Source organism: Melanaphis sacchari, unplaced genomic scaffold (genome assembly GCF_002803265.2).
Source record: "Melanaphis sacchari strain LSU unplaced genomic scaffold, SCAv2.0 Contig64_pilon_pilon, whole genome shotgun sequence".
Lineage (NCBI taxonomy): Eukaryota > Metazoa > Arthropoda > Insecta > Hemiptera > Aphididae > Melanaphis > Melanaphis sacchari.
This window is the reverse complement of record NW_020271462.1, coordinates 698,248-718,742: the sequence shown is the minus strand read 5'-3', so window position 1 is coordinate 718,742 and position 20,495 is coordinate 698,248. Positions and strand designations below refer to the sequence as shown.

Sequence of the window (20,495 nt, the reverse complement as noted above, 5' to 3'; positions counted from 1 at the left end):
AAATTTAGCACACATGTAGAGTTCTAATAATAACACTATATTATGGTTTAATGTTTAATTATAAATACTTTTTTTAATTGAACACTTTGAGTGCAAGAATTTTATTTAAACCACTCTGTATATAAGTTTATGATTATCGAGATAAAATGTCTCTAGAATGAACTCCTCCTAAAGTTGAATAATCATTATAAAAATAGTCAATAGAGACAATGATCAATCAAAATATTTTTTTCCTCATTTTTGTACTTAGTGTGAATTTGTGAAATACTATTGAAGATAAACATCTTCAATAGTATTTCACAAATTCACAGATCAATCACAAACAAATTAATAGAAATTTGAATGTCTGTCGGAATAGCTAGTATAGGTTTATATAAAATCAAGTCAACATATTAATTTACAACTGAGATATTAGTACATTACAATTTACTAAATCTTTCAACCCTATACTGTTTAATAATTGAAGATATTAATAAAAAATACAGACATAAGCTATTTTAGCTATCATAAATCACTATAGAAGTTCAATAAACATGTTCATGGTTCAGTGTTACATAATTATACAGTATTCATATTGTTATGTATTCCCAATCCCAATGTACATAAATAGGTTCTGCGTTTTTTTCGACATACTCGTTTGAAATTGTTGAATAAAATCGCAACAAAAAATAGTTAGATTTTCATTACTAGAAATGTTCGTTTATAAATAATACATTTATCCATTATTATGGATTTATTTTACCTTGCACAAGAAAGAAAACAAATGTTTATCATGTAGAAATTTATTAAGAAAATACGTAAATTACAGAAAAATAGTGTGATAAGGAAATATATGAATTATTTTAAACAAACGGAATTCAAAATATATTATGCGCATACAAATATAAACAGGTATGTCGTATGTGTAATAAGTAGTAAGTACCTACATATAATATATATGAATATTATTTGTGGAGATATAATTTGTTTGTTATTGCTGTCTACGCGTAAAAAAAAATCATTCAGATTGTAATATTATGCATATAGCTTTTAAACGAAAAATGAAAAACGTTCGATTTTTATCCCATTATTTTGTGTGGAACAATGAATAATATTTAGCCAATTATTGTTGTTTATTATGTTGATTGTTGGTGTACACACGTCCAGATATCTATGTCGCTTGGTGTTTGTAGTCATGTTGTGTACTAGCTTCGTTACTCATTAGAGAATCGCTTTATTGATTTGAGCTATCATCCACTGGAATAGTAATAATATAGCCGTAGACATTGAAACTGGTAGAGCAGACGCTCTTATCCATTTCCAAACATTCGAACTGTAACAAATAAAATAAAATAAAATCAATTATTTAAAAAATCTAAAGTATTTTATTCGTGTAGTGTTGGTCAAAAAACTTTATCTTTGGCAGATGATTCAAGTTTATAACGATTATACATCAAGAATAATATATAGTATTAATAAATTTCAATAAATATAAATTTATTAAATTTAAACTAAAGGAAGAACATTTTAATAGAAATCGTTTATAATTACGATCAAATGGTCAGGAAAAATAGTCCATAACAACTTGCATTCTGTATTATATATATTAATTATTGTATTTTTCATACTGATTGTAAATAATATTCATTTTAAAATAATTATAATAAATAAAAACTAAAACAACTAACATTTAAAAAGAATGTAGATATATATAAATTAATAAATTATAGGTATAAAATGCTAAAATAAAAATATATAGATTTAGACCAATCAACGTAGTTAATACTAAATATATAGGAAACAATTCTAAGTACATCTACATCTACTAAATAATACTGCAGTAGTGTACCTAATTAGTGAGGAATGAAAAAATTTTATTACATACCTATTATAGATTAAATATACTAGTATATTTAATCTATGATACCGACTAACATAGAATAAATAATACGAATAAATGCGGTATGAATAATTGTTATAATGGCATTTACGGTATCAGAAAAAAATGTGTCACAATAACTGATAGTTTTAGAGACCAAATTTAAAGATAAATTATTACAAAATAGTAAGTTAACATTGTATATACTAGTATATACATTTATTCAAATCATAACATTTTAATTGATAGTTGTAACTTATAAGTTATAATAATTATGTTTACTGTAATATCATATATGAATCTGTTTAGTGACCGTGAGCCCATTATCTTTTAGAAAAATAATAAAAATAAAAAAAGAGTCGGATTTTTAAGGTTTTTGGACTGATGGATGTTACTGGTGTCAGACTAGCGAAGGCTTACTGTACTATTAAAATTTAGTATATTTCTATTACACATTAGTACATTACCAATACCTATACCATTATTATTCATTACATATTAATGTTATAGTTTTCGTTTGTAATATTTTTTTTTTGAATATGTTATACTTATTTTCTTTTCTATTTTATGCATTTCAAAGTTTACATTTCAATTTCAAAATTTGATGTTTGAACTGATTAACATATTTTGCCTGATCTCGATATTTATAATTCTTGTCATTAACCAGCCGATAATATGCCCCAAATATTTCGTGCTCATTATAGATAAACTATTTATCTAAATTTATTAATAATATATGTCAATAAATCTGTATGGTAATTATTATAGCGTAATTACAACCGATAAAAATTAGCATATAAAACATAGGAATTCTATCAGGAACTTCAATTAAGCTCGGTATGTCAATTTAAAATGTGTCATTATAAAAGATTTCTATTTTATATATTATTGACGTTAAAATAAATTCAATTTAACTACGAAAAAAACTAGTCTGATTCCACTTATGCCCTCAAATAAGTAATTACTAAACAAAACAATTTATACTTTGCACTTAACAAAAACAGAATATAATATTGAATTATAAAAAATGTACATAGTTTTGTATCTGATAAATCATTTTTATTTGTAACAATTGAAATAATTTGTTCAAGATCAATATCTAATATTCAATATTTTTTTCTCTAAACTCTGTCAACTAAGGCCCAAAGTTAAGTTCCAATATGCCATCAGAACAGTTCGCCGTTGACGCAAAATACAGTTGTTGCAATAAACATTTATTTATTAAAACCGACATAGTGTGACGAGTATAATATAACTAATAAATTTAATTCTCGTTGGATAACCTGTTGGGAAATTTAACGTTAACTATAAATATTGAAGTGTATTAGATTGATACTCGAAAGGCTATACAACTTAAAGTCACTCATTAAAATTACTCATTTGTAGGTGTCAAAAATCGAAATAATACAGATTATAGATAGAATCTTATCAAATATCAATCAACACTTTAAACCAATGTTCATATTTTTAAACTTTAATTTTATAGTCTATAAGATGTGTGATGACTGATAATCATTTGATTATTAATGCGGTTACAGGGTAAAATTTTGTTTACCGACTAGTCGCATCACACATTTTTTATCATTCATATTACATTTCCTATTTATGAAATATATTTACAGATTGAACCGTCGCATTTATCTATATTTCTGTATACTGTATAGTTACAAAGCACGAGAAAACAAAATTGAACACAGTGGACCAAATGGGTCATATAGGCTATAATATGCTTTCGTATTCGGATTCGGACCGATCACGTTCGCAATCTGTGTCTTACTTGCGCGGATGGTCCGTGACGTCGAATGGCGGCCGCCGCTTCAGCAAGCCGCATTTCGTTATTCGTATCTCTTTAGTGGGCCTGCCCAGATGGTCTGTCAGCTGCTGTTCAACGGCGTGTATGACCTCCTGTCCTTCGATCACGATGCCGAACATTACGTGCTCTCCATCCAAACTCGGCGTGGACCTGGTCGTTATGAAAAACTGACATCCGTTTGTGTCTGGACCTGCACCGGATTGAGAAAAAAGATATCACTCGACTATAATTTGTATTGAACGTGATTTGATTACTGTACGCTGAGACGGTAATTTAATTTATCTGTCGGTTGATGGTACAAGGGGCGATGGACAGACACGGAATATGCTAAAATTAAATTATAACGGGTGCAAGGAACAGCGCTATTCATTATTTATTATTTATAAACGCCAATCCTAAATAATAATATTGTACATCGCCTGAGATAGTATTGGGTTGCGACGATGTTACATTAATTGTACCTACGCGTGGCGTAATTTCGTTAGAGTATTTTTCAAGCAATGAAATTATTATTTGATTATTTTATAAAACCTAACTCAACACGTTTTCCCCCTTATCCTCTCGCCAAAAAATAATAGATTATGATTTTCACTGTTGGGTAATATGAAACTGGTTATTTACGATTCTATATTATGTACACTTTCATTCACACAATTCTACATAAAAATAAATTCGCGACGTTGCTAGGAAATTTTATTTTAAAAATTATTTTAGGTATCAAATTCCTTGATAATATAGTTATAAGAAAATGATAAATGCATAAGAAAAATAGATAATGATAATTCACCATAAATTTATGCAATAAATAAATAAAATCAAATTGATATAATTTAATTTTTATCACATTTATTGGTACTCAATATCAAGAGAAAAAATTATGGTATACTAATTTTATTTATTTATTTTTTATTATTACTATTATTTTTTATAATAGGTACAATAGAATTTAAAAACAAATAATCATTATTCTTATTATATATATAATATAAATATAATATAATAATATAATAATATAATATAAATTATTATATATATAATAATACGTATTAAACTATCATTATTAGTTAAAATACTAAGAAAAAAATTGAAATCAACTATACCTATCATATTGTTTTATACATTTTATTATTAATCTTTTGTTTTATTATCCTAAAAAAAATTGTTTTATTTTTATTTGAATAAAATTTGAAAACAAATAATCATTATTATATATTTTTTTAGTCTGATCTAACAAAGTTTGCAGCAATTTTTGTGTGTGAAATCGTGTTACATTTAAGTAGAATAAAAAAAATATTTTATATAACAAAAATTTGCAGAATTGGATATATTAAAAGGTATATTATGCGAAATCGTGTGTTAAAGGTAAATGATTTAAGCTAAATATATTTAGTTGAACTGGTCCAAAATTGATCGCATAATATAACATTTAGATCATTTTCGACGTGATTCCGTGAACCATATAGTTTTTAAGCTTATTATACATTTTTGAAATACTGACCAGAATTAGCCATTCCTACAAATCCTGGCTTTGTAGCGTTCACTTTCAGATTTTCATCGGGAAATGTGTCACCGTATATGCTTATAGACCCGCTTCCGTCATTGTTCAATATGTCTCCACCTGTGGATATCATGCATGATATTAGTTTTTTAGTGAATACTCGTACATATTACTCATCATTCATACTGTTTCATAAATTTCAAACGATTGAGGAATCATATTACATAAATATTTAAGTATTTAATCTTGATAAATTGTTAATTTTCAACATACGAATCAATAATTTATGCATATACAATAATAATAATAATTTACGTAATATATAGATATAATATAAAATGTTTATTTATTAAATACGTTTAGACATTTTGTGCTTGCAAAGCATAGAGATTGTAGTATTATACAACTTATGTGTTAAAAAGTCTACAGAACCTATACTTAGACATGACGTCATGTCCTTATTTTTAATAGTATTATTATAACTAACGTTAAACGTTCATAATAACAAAGATTTAATGAAAACCTTTAAGTATATTATATTATATTGATTTTTGTTACGTAAACAAATTAGTACATACATAATGAGATTAATAGCGTTATTGATTTTAATTTCACTTATTGCATAGACTATTTTGTTGAAAGTTTTAATAGACCACTATATTAGTTAGGTATGCCTATCAATGTTATGTATAATATAATTGATTAAGCATTTAAATTATAAATCAAAGTAGCTAAGAATTGAACTTTATTTGGAAGTTAATAATATAATAGATATTCAGGTACTTTAAGTTTTTCTGATCATCATAGCATGTAAATAATTTGATTTGGTATATGAATACAATATGAGATACGAGAGGAGTAATAATAACCTTAATATGTAAAAATAAAAAAGTCATCATTTTAAAATTTGAATATTATAATATGATATTTTTTTTTATATATCTACTTATTTCTCGACCACTGAATTTCGATTAAACTTAAATAACAAATGAAATATCCATCAAAATAAATTGTATATGAAATTGAGATTTTGAGCGGAGCGGAGCGATGGATGTATTTATTTATAATAATAATTCATTTATTTTTTTGTGTATATTATCATAAACTCATAACATTTTGAAGTGAACAATATTATGTTTCAATTTTTAAGATTAAGGATCTTGGAAGTAAATCGGATGTATTGATACTTTCGTAGATTTTAAGTAGAAAATTTCCAATAATTTTCAAATTAATTAAGAAAATAAAAATATTTAAGCAACGTCTGCAGTTTTCAAAATGAAAAAATTTAAAAAAATTTAAATTTACACCAAATACTTGTAATAAAAATATATTAACATGGTTTAGTTTTTAAAATAATTAACTCTTTTTGAGCATTCTATACTAACATTTAAAATTTTCAAAATGTTTTAATTTTTTTTACAAATATCAATGAAAAAAATTTGTCGGCCAAAAAACTAAAATTTAAGAGGAGATTTCTCATCACATTTTTATTTAAATTATTTAAAAATAAATTGTCCTAGTTACGAATATTTGCAAATTATTATGCAGATAAAATAATATGCAAAATATTTAGTTTTCCATAAGACAAATAGTTTATTTTGAAATGAAAAACTCCAAACAATTTAAAAGCACAATTTTTCATGTAAATTTTAAGCTTAAATTTGGAAAATATTAAATAAAAAAATAAAAAAAAATTACAAAATTATTTTATTGTAGGTAACTCAAAAATATTGTTTATGAGAACTTGAAATTTTTATATAATATGTTATCTATTTTATTTATTACACACAATGACATTTTCAAAACGTTTAGATTAATTTTAAGCTAGGTATTGCCAATTTACATCAGGAGTCAAAAACCTATTAGGTACTCACACCATTTTGTAAAAAGTTGATATTGACTCAAAATTATTTACCATAATACATTTTATAAATATTAAATATATAATATTATAATGTTTAATATTGATAAAAAATAAATGTAATGTTTTCGGCAAAAATGTAGTCGACAATTGCTGCAATAATAATAGTAAAAAATAAATAACTTTAATGTTAATATCAAAAACGTATCATGAATTAATGTATTTATTTATTTAGACAGATCTCTAAAATGGATTTGTTTTCGCTTTATATTATTATTATTTTTTTTTTTACAATGATTTACCTATCAATAAATTCAAATTTAATACCTTTATTATACATATTATAACGACTTGCTAGTTGCTAGTGACGACTGACGAGATATATTGCATGATAAAACGGTTTCTAACTTTAACCTTTTTTAAAGTTTATGTTGATTAGATCTTTTTTATTTGAGTTATATTTCATTGTTGCTCAAAATATGTTAACAATACAGACTCAAAAATGTTCACCTTCATGTAAATACATTATATCTCATAGTAATTGTATGATATTATAATAAACTATAATAATTAATAATATAATATATTCATATTATATAATTATAGTTTATTAAGTATTAGTATTATCCTGTTAAATATTTGTCGGGGTAGAAGTATTTGGTAGCAAACAGATTCGTATGACCTAATCGCTATATCTCTATTGCCTTACCGTTGCAATATTCGTATTACTTTTCATAGAATTTTTTTTTTTATATTCACAAAACCAACCAAACTGAATCGAATAAAAAAATGCCTTACGAAATAATAAGAAAAATATTTATTTATACATATGGTAAACTATTATTTATCTTAAATTATGATATAATTCGTATTGAAATTAAATACAAGTTATAATTTTAAATCGTACGTGTTTACTAAAGTCTCAAAAGTTCAATTGGAATTTTTTTTTTTTAAGATTTTAGAGCTGAACTAAACGTCTTAAATTCAATTAATTTCAATATTCAAACCATTTTTTATGATTAATATTTTATGTATATATATGTATTTTAAATAAAACCTGCAAAGGCATCAGTTGAAAATAAGTGTTAAATTTTCTATTCTCAGGACTATTATTTTTAAGTTTACAACTAAATAATTAAAACAAATTTCATAATTCGGCAAACGTACCATTTTTAGTCGAATTTTAACAATTTAAATTAATTGTTTAAGACAACAGCTTTAAGTGAAAAAAAATATTCAATTTCTAAGAAATGTCAAAAAAACTATTGAGAATTTTGAAAAAGTATTTATCTAGTCTTTAAAGAACTAACCGATGTAATTTTTGATCTAAAGATAGGTTTAGATGGATTTTTGGATCTATGTATGGCTGTATGTCTCGCCGAAAACGTATACCTAAATTAAATTTTAAAAAAAGACGAAAAAATAAAAATATAATTTTAAAACCAATCATCAAGTAGTACCTACATTCCTCCATTCAGAATCTAAAATCGTAATTCAATGTTAACGATTATTTGGTGTAAATTTAATTTAAGCATGTAAAATAGGTATTATTTTTTTAGCTTCAACCCCCAATAAATTATTTTGGAGGCTAAGCCAGAAAGCTCCCGTAATCCCTCAGCTCACCGATCTCCGTCTATGAGTATTTATTGTACCTGTATAACTTAATATTTTTAACAAACCTCATTGGCATGTCAAATTATTTATTAATATTTTAAATTCCCAGCGTTATAATTATATAAATATATTGGCGCCTAAAAAAACGATTAAACGACTTAAACGAAGGCGTTAAACTCGCGTCGACAACATACCTCAGTTGAAACGGTCAGAAATTCGCATTATATACAGTCTGCACTGCCGGGAATCTCGAATAATTACCGTATTCAAATAATTCCAACAATTTACGAGTGTATAGATATTATATTTATATGCATCACAGGTATATAATATCATGTTATTATCAGTATATGTTCACTATCCGTCTACGCGCGCACTGTCGCTGCAAAATCGATTGAAAAGAGATAAACCGAAATGGAAAATAAAAATAAAACCTATATATTCGTTTAAAAAGATCGAGAGACGTATTCGCATTATTATTATCATTATTATTTTTTCCCAAAGATATTATTAAATAAAAAAAAAAAAAAAAAAATGAAAAAAATGAAAAAAATAAAAAAATAATGTATTCGTATTGCGATCGGACGGATTCGATTTAAATCGTTTTATTATGTCTCGCACTCTGGCTGCGCGTTTACTGCCCCGCATGTAATACACGCGCGCGATTGTCGTAGACGATAATCGCTAGACGGTCCGGCTTGTACGCATATAATGTGATACGCGTGCATAATAATATTATTTCAGTATTATAAAAAATAAACATATTTATATACGTATACAGAGGGTACTCGAGCGCGTATCGCATACAATATCAATTCGATATAACGTCACGAAACGGGAACAGTTTGAGTAAAATAATAATAATAATAATAATATATAATATTATAATATTATTATTATTACGTAATATATATATATATATATATATATATATATAAGTGCACGGCCCTCGTTATTTTTATTTATATATAATATTTTCATGTACGCGCGTGCGGGTTGCAGTAAATTCGACGTTTGTCTTCATCCTCGTTGTCGTCGTCGTCGTTGTTACTGCTGTAGCGTAGTTATAATAATATTATTATTATATATTATTATTGTACGCTATCTTTCGTCGCCGGGTCATTTACCCAAATATAGTAATACAAGGTGAAAAAACTTGTAAACCCGAACGCGTGTTAGTGTGTGTGTAAGCTCGTGTATATCCAAGTTCGTGTGCGTTCGTGTGCGTGAATAATATAATGCCGACCCGGTGATTGGACAGTATCACTGACGGGGATCTCAAATTCAACAATAAAAACCGTCCAGCAGGAATACACATTCGGCGGCGATTTCGATCAGCGATAGTCATCTGAGTATAAAATGGCAGTCGGCTGAATATAAATTGACTAGATTTCAATCTGTGATAATCGTCGAAAACTGACTGCGCGTATTATATTAGATATGTACAGGATATTATGTACAGGGTGATCACCGTGTATGATCTCTGCTCGGTGATCGCTCCAATTTTTTCCTTTAACAATGAATTCATTCAAAGTCATGAATGTTTTTGTACTAATTGAGATAGGATACCTGCACGTGTTGTTTAATAAGTTCGTTTAAAAAGTTATTTTTGTTGAACAACTAGCATTTAATCAGCATGGATTTGCATGACTATTGACGGAATTTGTATGCTAGAGTTTTGCATCTCAAATCGCAAAAATTATTCTGCCAAAATTTAATACGTGATTAGTATCTTCGAATTTGCATGATTATCTCCGAAATTAGCACAATAATATTTCAAACAATTTCTCAAAAGCAAGATTAAAAGATTAAATATTTTTCAATCACAAATTTCAGCAACAGTTTTTAAATTATTTTTCATAACAATATTTCAAAAAATAATTTTTAACAGTTTCGCAATAGTGATATCTCAACATCAATATTTCGAAAAAAGAACTTTTCAACTATGGTGTCATAAAAAAAAAAATTAAAAAAAATAGGTTAACTATTTTTTAACAACTATATTTTTCAATAATTTTTTTCCCATTAATATTTCAACGACAATTTTTGAACAATAATGCTAATTATAACTTATAACTTTTATCGTATGGTTACAGATATTATTAATATTTTTTTTTTTATTTATATTTAATATTTTAAAATGCCACGTGAAACTTATCGAGACGCTGAAAATTTATATTGTAGTTTATTACAATAAATGTCATAGGTAAATTAATAAGTATATGGGTAAATTTTACGTAGGTTTCACTACTTTAAATTGTTGTTGAAATATTGACGCGGAAAGATTGTTTATAAAGATTGATTTTATAATCTATACTTCATTGAAAAGTTCTTTTTTTTTTTTTTTTTTGAAATATTGTAGTTGTGTATATTATTACTGGCGACGTGCGAAATGGCTGAACGAGTTTTGCTCGTTATAAGACACGTGCGAATTCCGGAGACAGTCGTGCAAATGTATGATAATCACGTGCTAAATGTTGGCATAGCAGTTTTTTTAATATAGTTAGATGTTCGAGTAGGGCGGTGTTGGAGAGACGTCAGCCGAATTTCATAACAGTGGTGTATAGTTGGTTAATGTGCGTTGAGGAGGGGACTCAGACGATTTAATCAGACAACGAAAAACCAAAATATCTAAACTAAAAATCCACGTATGAATAAATTATATGTAATAATAACAAGTGTACCTAAAAGTATATAATCATCTACCCATACTCACTTTGCACATAAAAAATTTCAATTATCATTCTTAATAAGTTGCATTAGTAAGAAATTTCTAACCCAAACGTCTATGTACAAGTCGGCAAACTACCCTCCTGATTATAGTGGTATATAATCAAATTCTTGAAAATTCTATTAAGGTGTATTCAACAGAATTTTTGAACACCCAGGAATTGGAAAATAATAATGAAACTTTTTAACAAAGTATACGGCATTTGGATTATTAAAATTTTATATTTAAAACACGAGAGCCGGGTAATTATAGCTGATACTATGTTTTAAATTTTAATACATTTATATGATAAATAATTTATTATATAATACAGCAGTATACACGGAATTTCACTAGAAACAACTGTGTACCTTATTAAAAGGTAATAAATTATTCAATTTAAATGATAGAGAGTTTTCAGTTTCAACAAAAGCTATCGATTGTTATTAAATGAAATAGATAAAAATAACCAAAACCATGTTTATAATTTAAAAATGTTATGAAACAACGCGATCGTTTAGTATTGTATGCATAGTAAAATAATATAATAATAAATAAACTATAATACTTAGTATATATACTAGTAAAATAAGTATTTTTTAATGAGTACTATAAAAATTATAAAGTCCTAGAATGGAAAAAAAATATTGATTTTTTATAATTATTATAAAAAAATTTTGCTCGTGAGAATCAATGTGGCAACTATAAAATTCGTTGGTGACGTGCCAAGAAAAAATTTTCAGCAAAAATAATATGAGTGCAATTTTATTTTGCAATTTATAATTTTTATATACCTATGTATATATTCGTATACCTACTATTATTTTATCAGTAAAAATACTAAAACAGGTAAGTAAAATTTGGCCCAATTATCGACCACTTAAATTTTATATTTACTTAAATCAGTTCGATATGAACTGACCGTCTTTATATGTAAATATAGTTTAGTGTCTTATATAGTGCTGTATAGGCTAAGGTAAATTAAATTATTTACTTTTGTTAGATAAGACACGTCATCGTAAAAAACGTAAGTTGTAAGTGAATACTTACATGGTTATAGTCTATATTATATATCTAGTTAATAAATAGTTTATATTTAACTCTAAAGCCTTGAAATTAGTTTATAACTTAAAAGTTAGAAATTAAAATGGAAAAAAATTTAATTGGTGTCAGTATCAAAAGCTGACAATTGTTAATAATATGTATTTCATGATGGTATTTATGTATTTTAAGATAGGTAAAAATAATATATTATAGTATTAATGCTGTGTATGCAATTTAAATTTAAATTACAAGCGTTGAAGTGTATCGAATGACAATTTTATACAATTATTTTAATTTTTAGACTTATAGAACGATATTGTATAGGTGTATCAGTTTTCAAAAATACATTTTTGATTAGACTATCCTCCCTCCCCTCCTCCCGAATTCTCGAGACGTTCAACGAGCAAATCTAACATAATAAATATATAATATTATAATAACACTGCTTTTGCACACCGTTTTGGAGTCAGAAATTCGATCAAAAAACGTAGGAAAGCATTCGAAATCGCATCAGACATACAAAAAAAAAAAAAAACTACATACGTATACAATACGTATTACGTGCTTATATAATAACACTATAACTACATAAAAGATAAAATACGTATTAGTTAGCAACGTTTCCGTTTAAGGACATATATATACATAGCAATATAGCCACTGGCGCAAGTGTTATTGAGACTGATTTCGACTTATGCGACGACAATGGTTACGACGATAATAGTATAACTATAACAGTAAAACGCAATAATATTATTATAATATTATAGTACGCACTGTCCAAAAATGTGAACGTCGAAAACCGAATGTGGTCGGAGTGAATGACGTATGTGTACGATATTGTGATAATAAAACACTATCGCCGGAAAATGTTTGTACTGTGCAATTTTTAGCTTGACAATCTTTTCTGTAGGTAAGTCATAAGTTTTGAGTTATAATCAACAAATATTAGTAAATTTTTGACCCTTTATTATATTTTCAATAATTTCTCCACTATTGCTATTTATATTTATTGTAAATTACGTAAATTTAGAATTTAAAATGTACCTATGTCATAAAACTTAAAATATTTTTAAGTTCATGTGCACACTGCACATACCGTAATCATTGAACTGAAAAACTTATAGATTAATTCATTGAATTAATTAATTTTTTATTTTAATAAGTTTTTAAAGATTAAGGTTGTGGTGGAGATTACATGTAATGTATATTTATTTTTTGGGTGTGGCGCATATTATTACATAACATAGGCACGTTTTTATTGGTTCATTTTTTGGCGAAAATTACATTCACCGATCATGTGATAATGCGTACCAAACGGCAAGTTCCCATTTAGGTTGGTTTGGGATGCAAGCAAAAACAATTTTAGTGCACATTTTATAACTATTGATTTCTGTTGTCTGCAGCAGAACCTACGCAAACATTGCAAACTACGTGAAGCGATTAATATTTAAATATCATTCAAACATGAAATAGACATATTCTCGACTAGGATATACTATGTTATATAATTATAATATTATGTAATTTAACGTACTTCCCAGAAATTTAAGGGAGGTGGTATTAACTTACCATACAGTTTAAAAGCACATAACGAGCTCCTCATGTTACATCAACACAAACAATTTAATATTGTTCACACTATGTGAGTCAAAATAATTTAACTATTTAACTTCCAATTTTAAATTATATTATTATTTTATTATCAACGCATATATAATAAACATATTTTAAGTCATTTAAAAATAATAGTGTTGCCATTTTGATTAAAATATAGATAGATACAATTTCTCATTGATCATACATATACTTATGTAACTATGTAAGTACCAGAGGCATAGAAAACGGCCCGTTCAATTTACCTGCAAACTCAAATTTATTATCCATTGAGACTATTAAAATGTTGTTATTAGTTTTCGTCAACCCAGTGTCGTTACATATACATATTTATAATACTTTATTTATTCATTCAGATTTCACTGAGAGATTATAATACTTTAAGTATAAATAAATCATTTGTATAATATACTGATTCGTTTAGAATTTAAAAATCAGAAAATTTAATAGTACTTTGTTACAATTTGTTTTTACATAAAAAGTTATTTTCAACAAAACTGTAAAAAGCATGAAAAAAAACATCATTCAAAGATTGAATAATACTAAATTAAAATAAATCCTTATCGGTTTAATTCTCTCCCTCGGCCTCTTCATACATTCTGTAATAACCATTTATTTTTCAATCAATATTATATTATTAACTTATTTTAACCTACAATTAAAATGGCCCTTAAGTATATACTTATAAAAAAACGACATGTAAGCCTATAATGTATTTTAATTAAATACTTATTTGTACAAATAAAATTATATAAATACTAAATATATTTTTATGATAAATTTATATTACTATTGAAGTCAATTATTTTTATTATTAGTAATGCAATAGGTTAAATTAATTTTGCCAAAAATATCTTTTTTTGTAAAAAAACATAATGATATATCTACGATTAAAATTTAAAGTATTACTCAAAATAATTATTATTTTTGATTTATAACAAAATAACTTAAACCATCGATCTTTGTTTAAATATCTAATTTCGTCCTAATTTGATCATAAAATATTTATAAAGAAACTGTATTTATATATTTTTAAAATTTTTAATTTCAGTATGAATAATTCACGAGAAAACTTTTGTTAAATTTTCAAGTTTTATGATCTAAAAAAAATGTTGAATTTCAAATACGTGATGTCTATAAATAGCTAACAAAAAGAACTTTGTAAATTATACCATGTATATAAGAAGTAATAATTTAAAGGTTTTGTTAAAATGTCTAGTATCTACAGTTAATCAGTTTCGAATTACAACATTTTCATATGCGACGCTGAATGGTTACTAAATACCCTCTGTAGATTGAAACTATTATTTAAAATAATATTTCAATTGCCTAATTTACAAGTTCAAAATATTTCGGCAAATCAATGGTGGATATTTGACTCAGGACAAGTGTTATGGTTTTTTTTTAACGAACCTTGAATGACGAACTTATTGAATACCCGATGGAATTTGGTGCCAGCGTAAGTTCGGCCGTTTATACCTTCTGTCAGAATGGTGATAAAGTTAGTCACCGTTTTCGGTGCAATTTCACCAAAAAGACCGATTTCAATCGTACCCAACTCTGTTCCAGCTACCTCCACATCCAAGTATGCCACGTCGGTCACCGTGAACGTCTGGAGGTCCTATACATAATTATAAATATACATAAATTTATATAATATATATGTTTTTACGAAATATATCAAACTCTGTCAACACGAATTGTACCGCGTGCCGACTTCCTACATCAATGCAAGTGAATGTAGGGATGCATTTAGGTCTACAATCAGTGTTAGACAAATAAAGTACTACTAATAGATGATTTAAGTTTAAAGCTATAATTATAGTTGTTAAAAATTGATAAAATTTAATAATAATTATTTATTGAAGTTTTCGATACTAAATGAAAATAAAATGATGATGACTACATCATTGATATGTTTAAACAAAAATTGTTTTACTGCAAAAAAACTAGTTAGAGAAAATTCATGCATGGATTAATAATTTAACATTGTTTTTGATTAATTTTATTTTACTTTAAACTATGTATATAATATTTATAAATTTTTATCTTTGGTAAATCATAGTTTTTTTCTCAATACCAAAGAATCGCCAACTGTATACAATTTTAATACATAAATTTACTCTCATCAGACAGGCAAGTAGCATAACTTTTAAGTAAAAGTAGGTACTTTATTGGGTCGAAAAATCAATAATAGGTTAACTAAAAAATTACTTTTTAATAAAAAAAATTGACTTCTATCATTATGCATCACAAAAAAATTGATACTATTTTTTAATATAACAATTATTTACAATAATACATTATTATGCATAATATAATGTATGCATAAATGATATATTATGAAATTAAAATTAATAAATTAAATTATCACAGTAAAATAAAATTAATAAATTATTTTATACTTTTTACTATACAATTATCAAAATAAAAAAAATGACGTCAAATAATAATTATAATATTAATGTTTTATTGGTCTGTGATTGTATATATACTAATTTACATTCCTACGACCCGCACTGTAGCAATTTAATTACTTTCAAAAAATACTCGTCGAATAAACGTTTTGAATTATTGTTATCAAAATTAAATCATCTTAAAAAGTTAAAAAAAAAAAAATAACTTTTGAATTCGTTGTTGCCCGGATAATAATTATTACTCTGCAGACTTTATAGTATCAGAGTACATGATTATACCGTCTCCGTCGTCTATCAAGTGATTAGACTTATAATAATTAAAGCATAGAAACTAACAAGTTACTTTTACCACGAAAAAATCGTGTTCAATTCAAAACACACAATTGTTGCACTTTTAACATATTATGATGGTACAATTATGTGTTGTGGCGGCAATTTGTCCGAGCTTATACAACGATAGGCGAGCCGAAAAACGGTGACTGCCAGCACCGGAACATCAAACATACATACTATATGATATAATATTATTATGATGGTCAGCTAGAGGGTAAAAGGGAATAAGTAATTATTTATATTTATATTTTGAAATCGAAAAATGTGCCAGATCAATTTTTAATAGATCATCGTGATCCATAATATACTATGTTGTATGTTGTATTAATCTAGCATGATGGTCACCCGCCTAATTTTCCTTCGACTGAAGCTTTCATTAAAATAAAAAGTACTGATTTTTAAAATGTTTAGGCGCATGCAGTTTTAACGACCATATTATTTCCAAGTACGCACATTGATTTGTTTAAATGTGTGCTAACATCATATTCGTCTTAACACTTGTTAACTCTTAACTTTACAAAATTATAATTTATAAACTCGTTTGAAATTAAAAAAGTGTTACGCTTTTAGTACCTATATAAAATTAAAATTATTGGTAATAATTAGAGCCCAGAAATTGATGATCTAAAAATCTTTAACTTGATCTTTGACTTATAAACATCAAAAAATGACTTAAAAATTATCCTAAAAATACCAAAAAAAAAATATTTTCAAAAATTACGTTTTTTTTTTTTTTTAAATAAATTATCAAAAAATCATCGTTTTTAAATAAATTTTTTTAATCATTTATTATTTTATTTATCTGAATTTAAACAATGCTAAAATTTCTATACTTTTATTATTTTTAGAAAAATAATTGAAAGATTGGGCTGTACAATACGTTAGTTTTTTCAAATATTTAGTTTTGCCAAAATAATATAAAAGAAAAATGTAAAAAAAATTTACCAAAATCAGTAAAAAATGATCGTATAACCAAAAATTACTAAAAAATGGTTTAATTGAATTTTACATGACATAATTCACATTTTTGTAAAGACAAGTCTCGTATAAAAGCATTAGAAAAAATATGCAAATGCATCAAGTTCCAAGCCCAAGTAATAACTAATAAATATTCAAAAATTGTAAAAAAAATATAATTTTTTTTCCAAAATGTTTATTTGCTGTGACAACAGAAGAGTCATAACTTTTTAAAATAACGATAGTGTATAGACACTCAAACGAATCACTTTGCATAATAGAGGTTTATTATAATATTTTAAAATTGAAATCCAGCGGAACTTGAACATAAAGATGAGAAGCTGTTTTGATGAGTGGTCAAAAAATGTATAGTCCATTTAAACAGCTCTCTTATACCGTTTGGATGAATGAAATTATTTTTGTCTTCGTTAGCAATACCTACGGAATTTAATGCGTATTAAGTGTTTATTAATCGTTTACAGTACATTAATATACTACAATATCTATATGACAATATAATATATTCTTGAAGTGCTTACAATATACATAACTACTAATAATTAAGAATTTATATATTGTATGTGTTTTTTTTTTTTTTTTTTTTTAATTGATGATATATATTAATATACAGTTTATTATAAATTGATTTGCGTATAAAACTGTCATATTCGTTCGCCTAAAACCGTATTTTCGCCGTATTTTCGGTGGAATGAACGAGAGCCCGGAACAGACCACACTCGCCGATTGGCTCCAATGATCGACGCCGGACATTTTCCGCAAAACGAGAGTTTTCGCCAACAATATACTTACGGTCGCATGGCATCCGCCGTCGACGATTGCCACCAACGCGCACACGACCGCAGGGAAATTGAAAACCATCGTTCACACACACGCAGAGAGACGACCCGCACTGAAGGAGACGACGGTAAAATAATTAATATTATTAGTCTGTACGACGTGTGCTGAACAACTGACGTGACCGAATGCGGCCGTGTAACGCAGGTTATTTGTACAGGGCGATTATCGTTTTTCTACGGATTCCTCTATTATATGTTTCCACCGCGGGGGTAGAATTACAGCGATTGGGGTACTAACCACAAGTCACTATCATCATAGCAAAAACGAAAACAACAATAACAATAACACACGTAGGGCACGTACACGTAATGCAGCAGGACTATATTTTATTACAATGTTATTATATTTATATACTTTAAACAGTCTATAGTAAAAACATCAAACGTTTTCGTTTCCATAATAATAGTAATAATAATTATATCATAAAATAAGAACGTAATAATAATAATAATAATAATAATAATAATAATATCGCGCTGTACAATATATAATAATATAATATACGAGGATGGATATTTTTATATATAGTTACCGCTTATAACATAAATACTACTTTAACTCGTTAGAATAATAATAATATGATATTATGTAGTAATAATGACAATATGTTAGAAATATAGGTGTTGATTACTCTGAACAATATTAACTAAAAATAATAATATAATGCAAATAATAGTAAATAAAGAAACAAAACAAATACAATATATATATAAATGAAAACAACGTCTGGAAATGATATCTCTTTAATAAATTGTTTAATTATTCAGTTAAAAAAAAATATATATATTTATATATATTAAAAGTTAAAACATGATCGATTCTAATATAATATGCCATATTGCATGCGTATCGTAACGACACACATGGAAACGGTGGTATATTATAATATTTAAATTTTACAGTAAACATATAGATAATAATAATAATCATTACCATCATCGTAATAATAGTTAATTTAATATTATTTGGAAATGCAAACGAAGAATATTAGAGTCGTCGTTTTTCAGTGATCACTGTTTGTATAGGTACAGTTTGCAACAAGTTGTCCGTCAACGTCGTCGTTATAATATATTATGCGTATAACAATATTATATTTATATAGGATCGCCATCGTTGGCCGCAAGTCGTTAGCATATTATACGTTAAAATAATTATAAATGATGATGATGATGATGATAATAATAATAATAATAATAATAATAATAAAAATAGTAATAATAATAATAATAATCATATAATAATAATAATCAAAATAATAATGTTAATAATAAAAATTTAATACAACAACCGTAGGATTTATCGGTCGACTGCGCGCGTTATATGCACGTCACCTAAGTGACGGTGGCCGTCTTGGCGTTTTCCGTGTTGCACTTGTACTCGGCGCTGTTCCGGCAGTAGTACTTTTTGTGCGCGATGAACGTGGACAGATAGTTGAACGATATGTCGCACGCCTTGCAATATTTCGCGGTGATGCCGGCCCGCTTGTTGCCGACGGCGGTCTGCAGTTGCAGTTGCGGCGGCGGCAGTTGTTGCTGCAGCAGGTCGTCGGACGCCGCGGCCGGCTGTTCGCTCTGTGGACGGTAGCCGCCGGTGGTCGACTCGTCCGCCGACGGTGCAGCCATGCCGTTGACCGGTTCCTGCTTGATGGTCACCAGCTCTTTTGGCTCGTCGTCCACGACGACGATGGCGGCCGCGGCTGTGGACGACAAAGACGACGACGGCGACGGCGACGATGACGACAAAGAGGCGGTGGCGGCGGCGGCGGCGGTGGCAGTCTTAACGAGGACGGTCGACGGTGCAGACGGCTTGTCCGTGGAATCCGAAGTCGTCGGCGTCTTGGCACGTCCGTCGACCATCGATGACGCCGAGTTCTCGTCGATCAGACACGTCACGTAATCTTCTTCCTGCACGGACA

At 27.1% G+C, this 20,495-nt stretch overlaps 2 protein-coding genes across 3 annotated transcripts in view; both read right to left on the bottom strand.

Moving 5' to 3' along the window:
* Positions 1-877: 877 nt before the first annotated feature.
* LOC112600456 (peptidyl-prolyl cis-trans isomerase-like) lies at positions 878-18,691 on the bottom strand. Its single transcript, XM_025347684.1, has 5 exons — positions 18,533-18,691; positions 15,429-15,636; positions 5,170-5,289; positions 3,636-3,861; positions 878-1,312 (listed from the first exon to the last, which is right to left on the bottom strand). The coding sequence occupies exons 1-5, from the start codon at positions 18,599-18,601 to the stop codon at positions 1,201-1,203; spliced, it is 735 nt and encodes a 244-aa protein (XP_025203469.1). The 5' UTR covers positions 18,602-18,691; the 3' UTR covers positions 878-1,200.
* A 1,100-nt stretch (positions 18,692-19,791) lies between these two features.
* The window catches only part of LOC112600430 (zinc finger protein ush-like), a 99,261-nt gene continuing 98,557 nt past the window's right edge, over positions 19,792-20,495 (bottom strand). For both annotated transcript variants that reach the window (XM_025347644.1, XM_025347645.1), the window contains exon 8: positions 19,792-20,484. In XM_025347644.1, the coding sequence (XP_025203429.1) occupies positions 19,912-20,484 (573 nt within the window). In that variant the 3' untranslated portion in view covers positions 19,792-19,911. The remainder of the gene's footprint in view (positions 20,485-20,495) is intronic.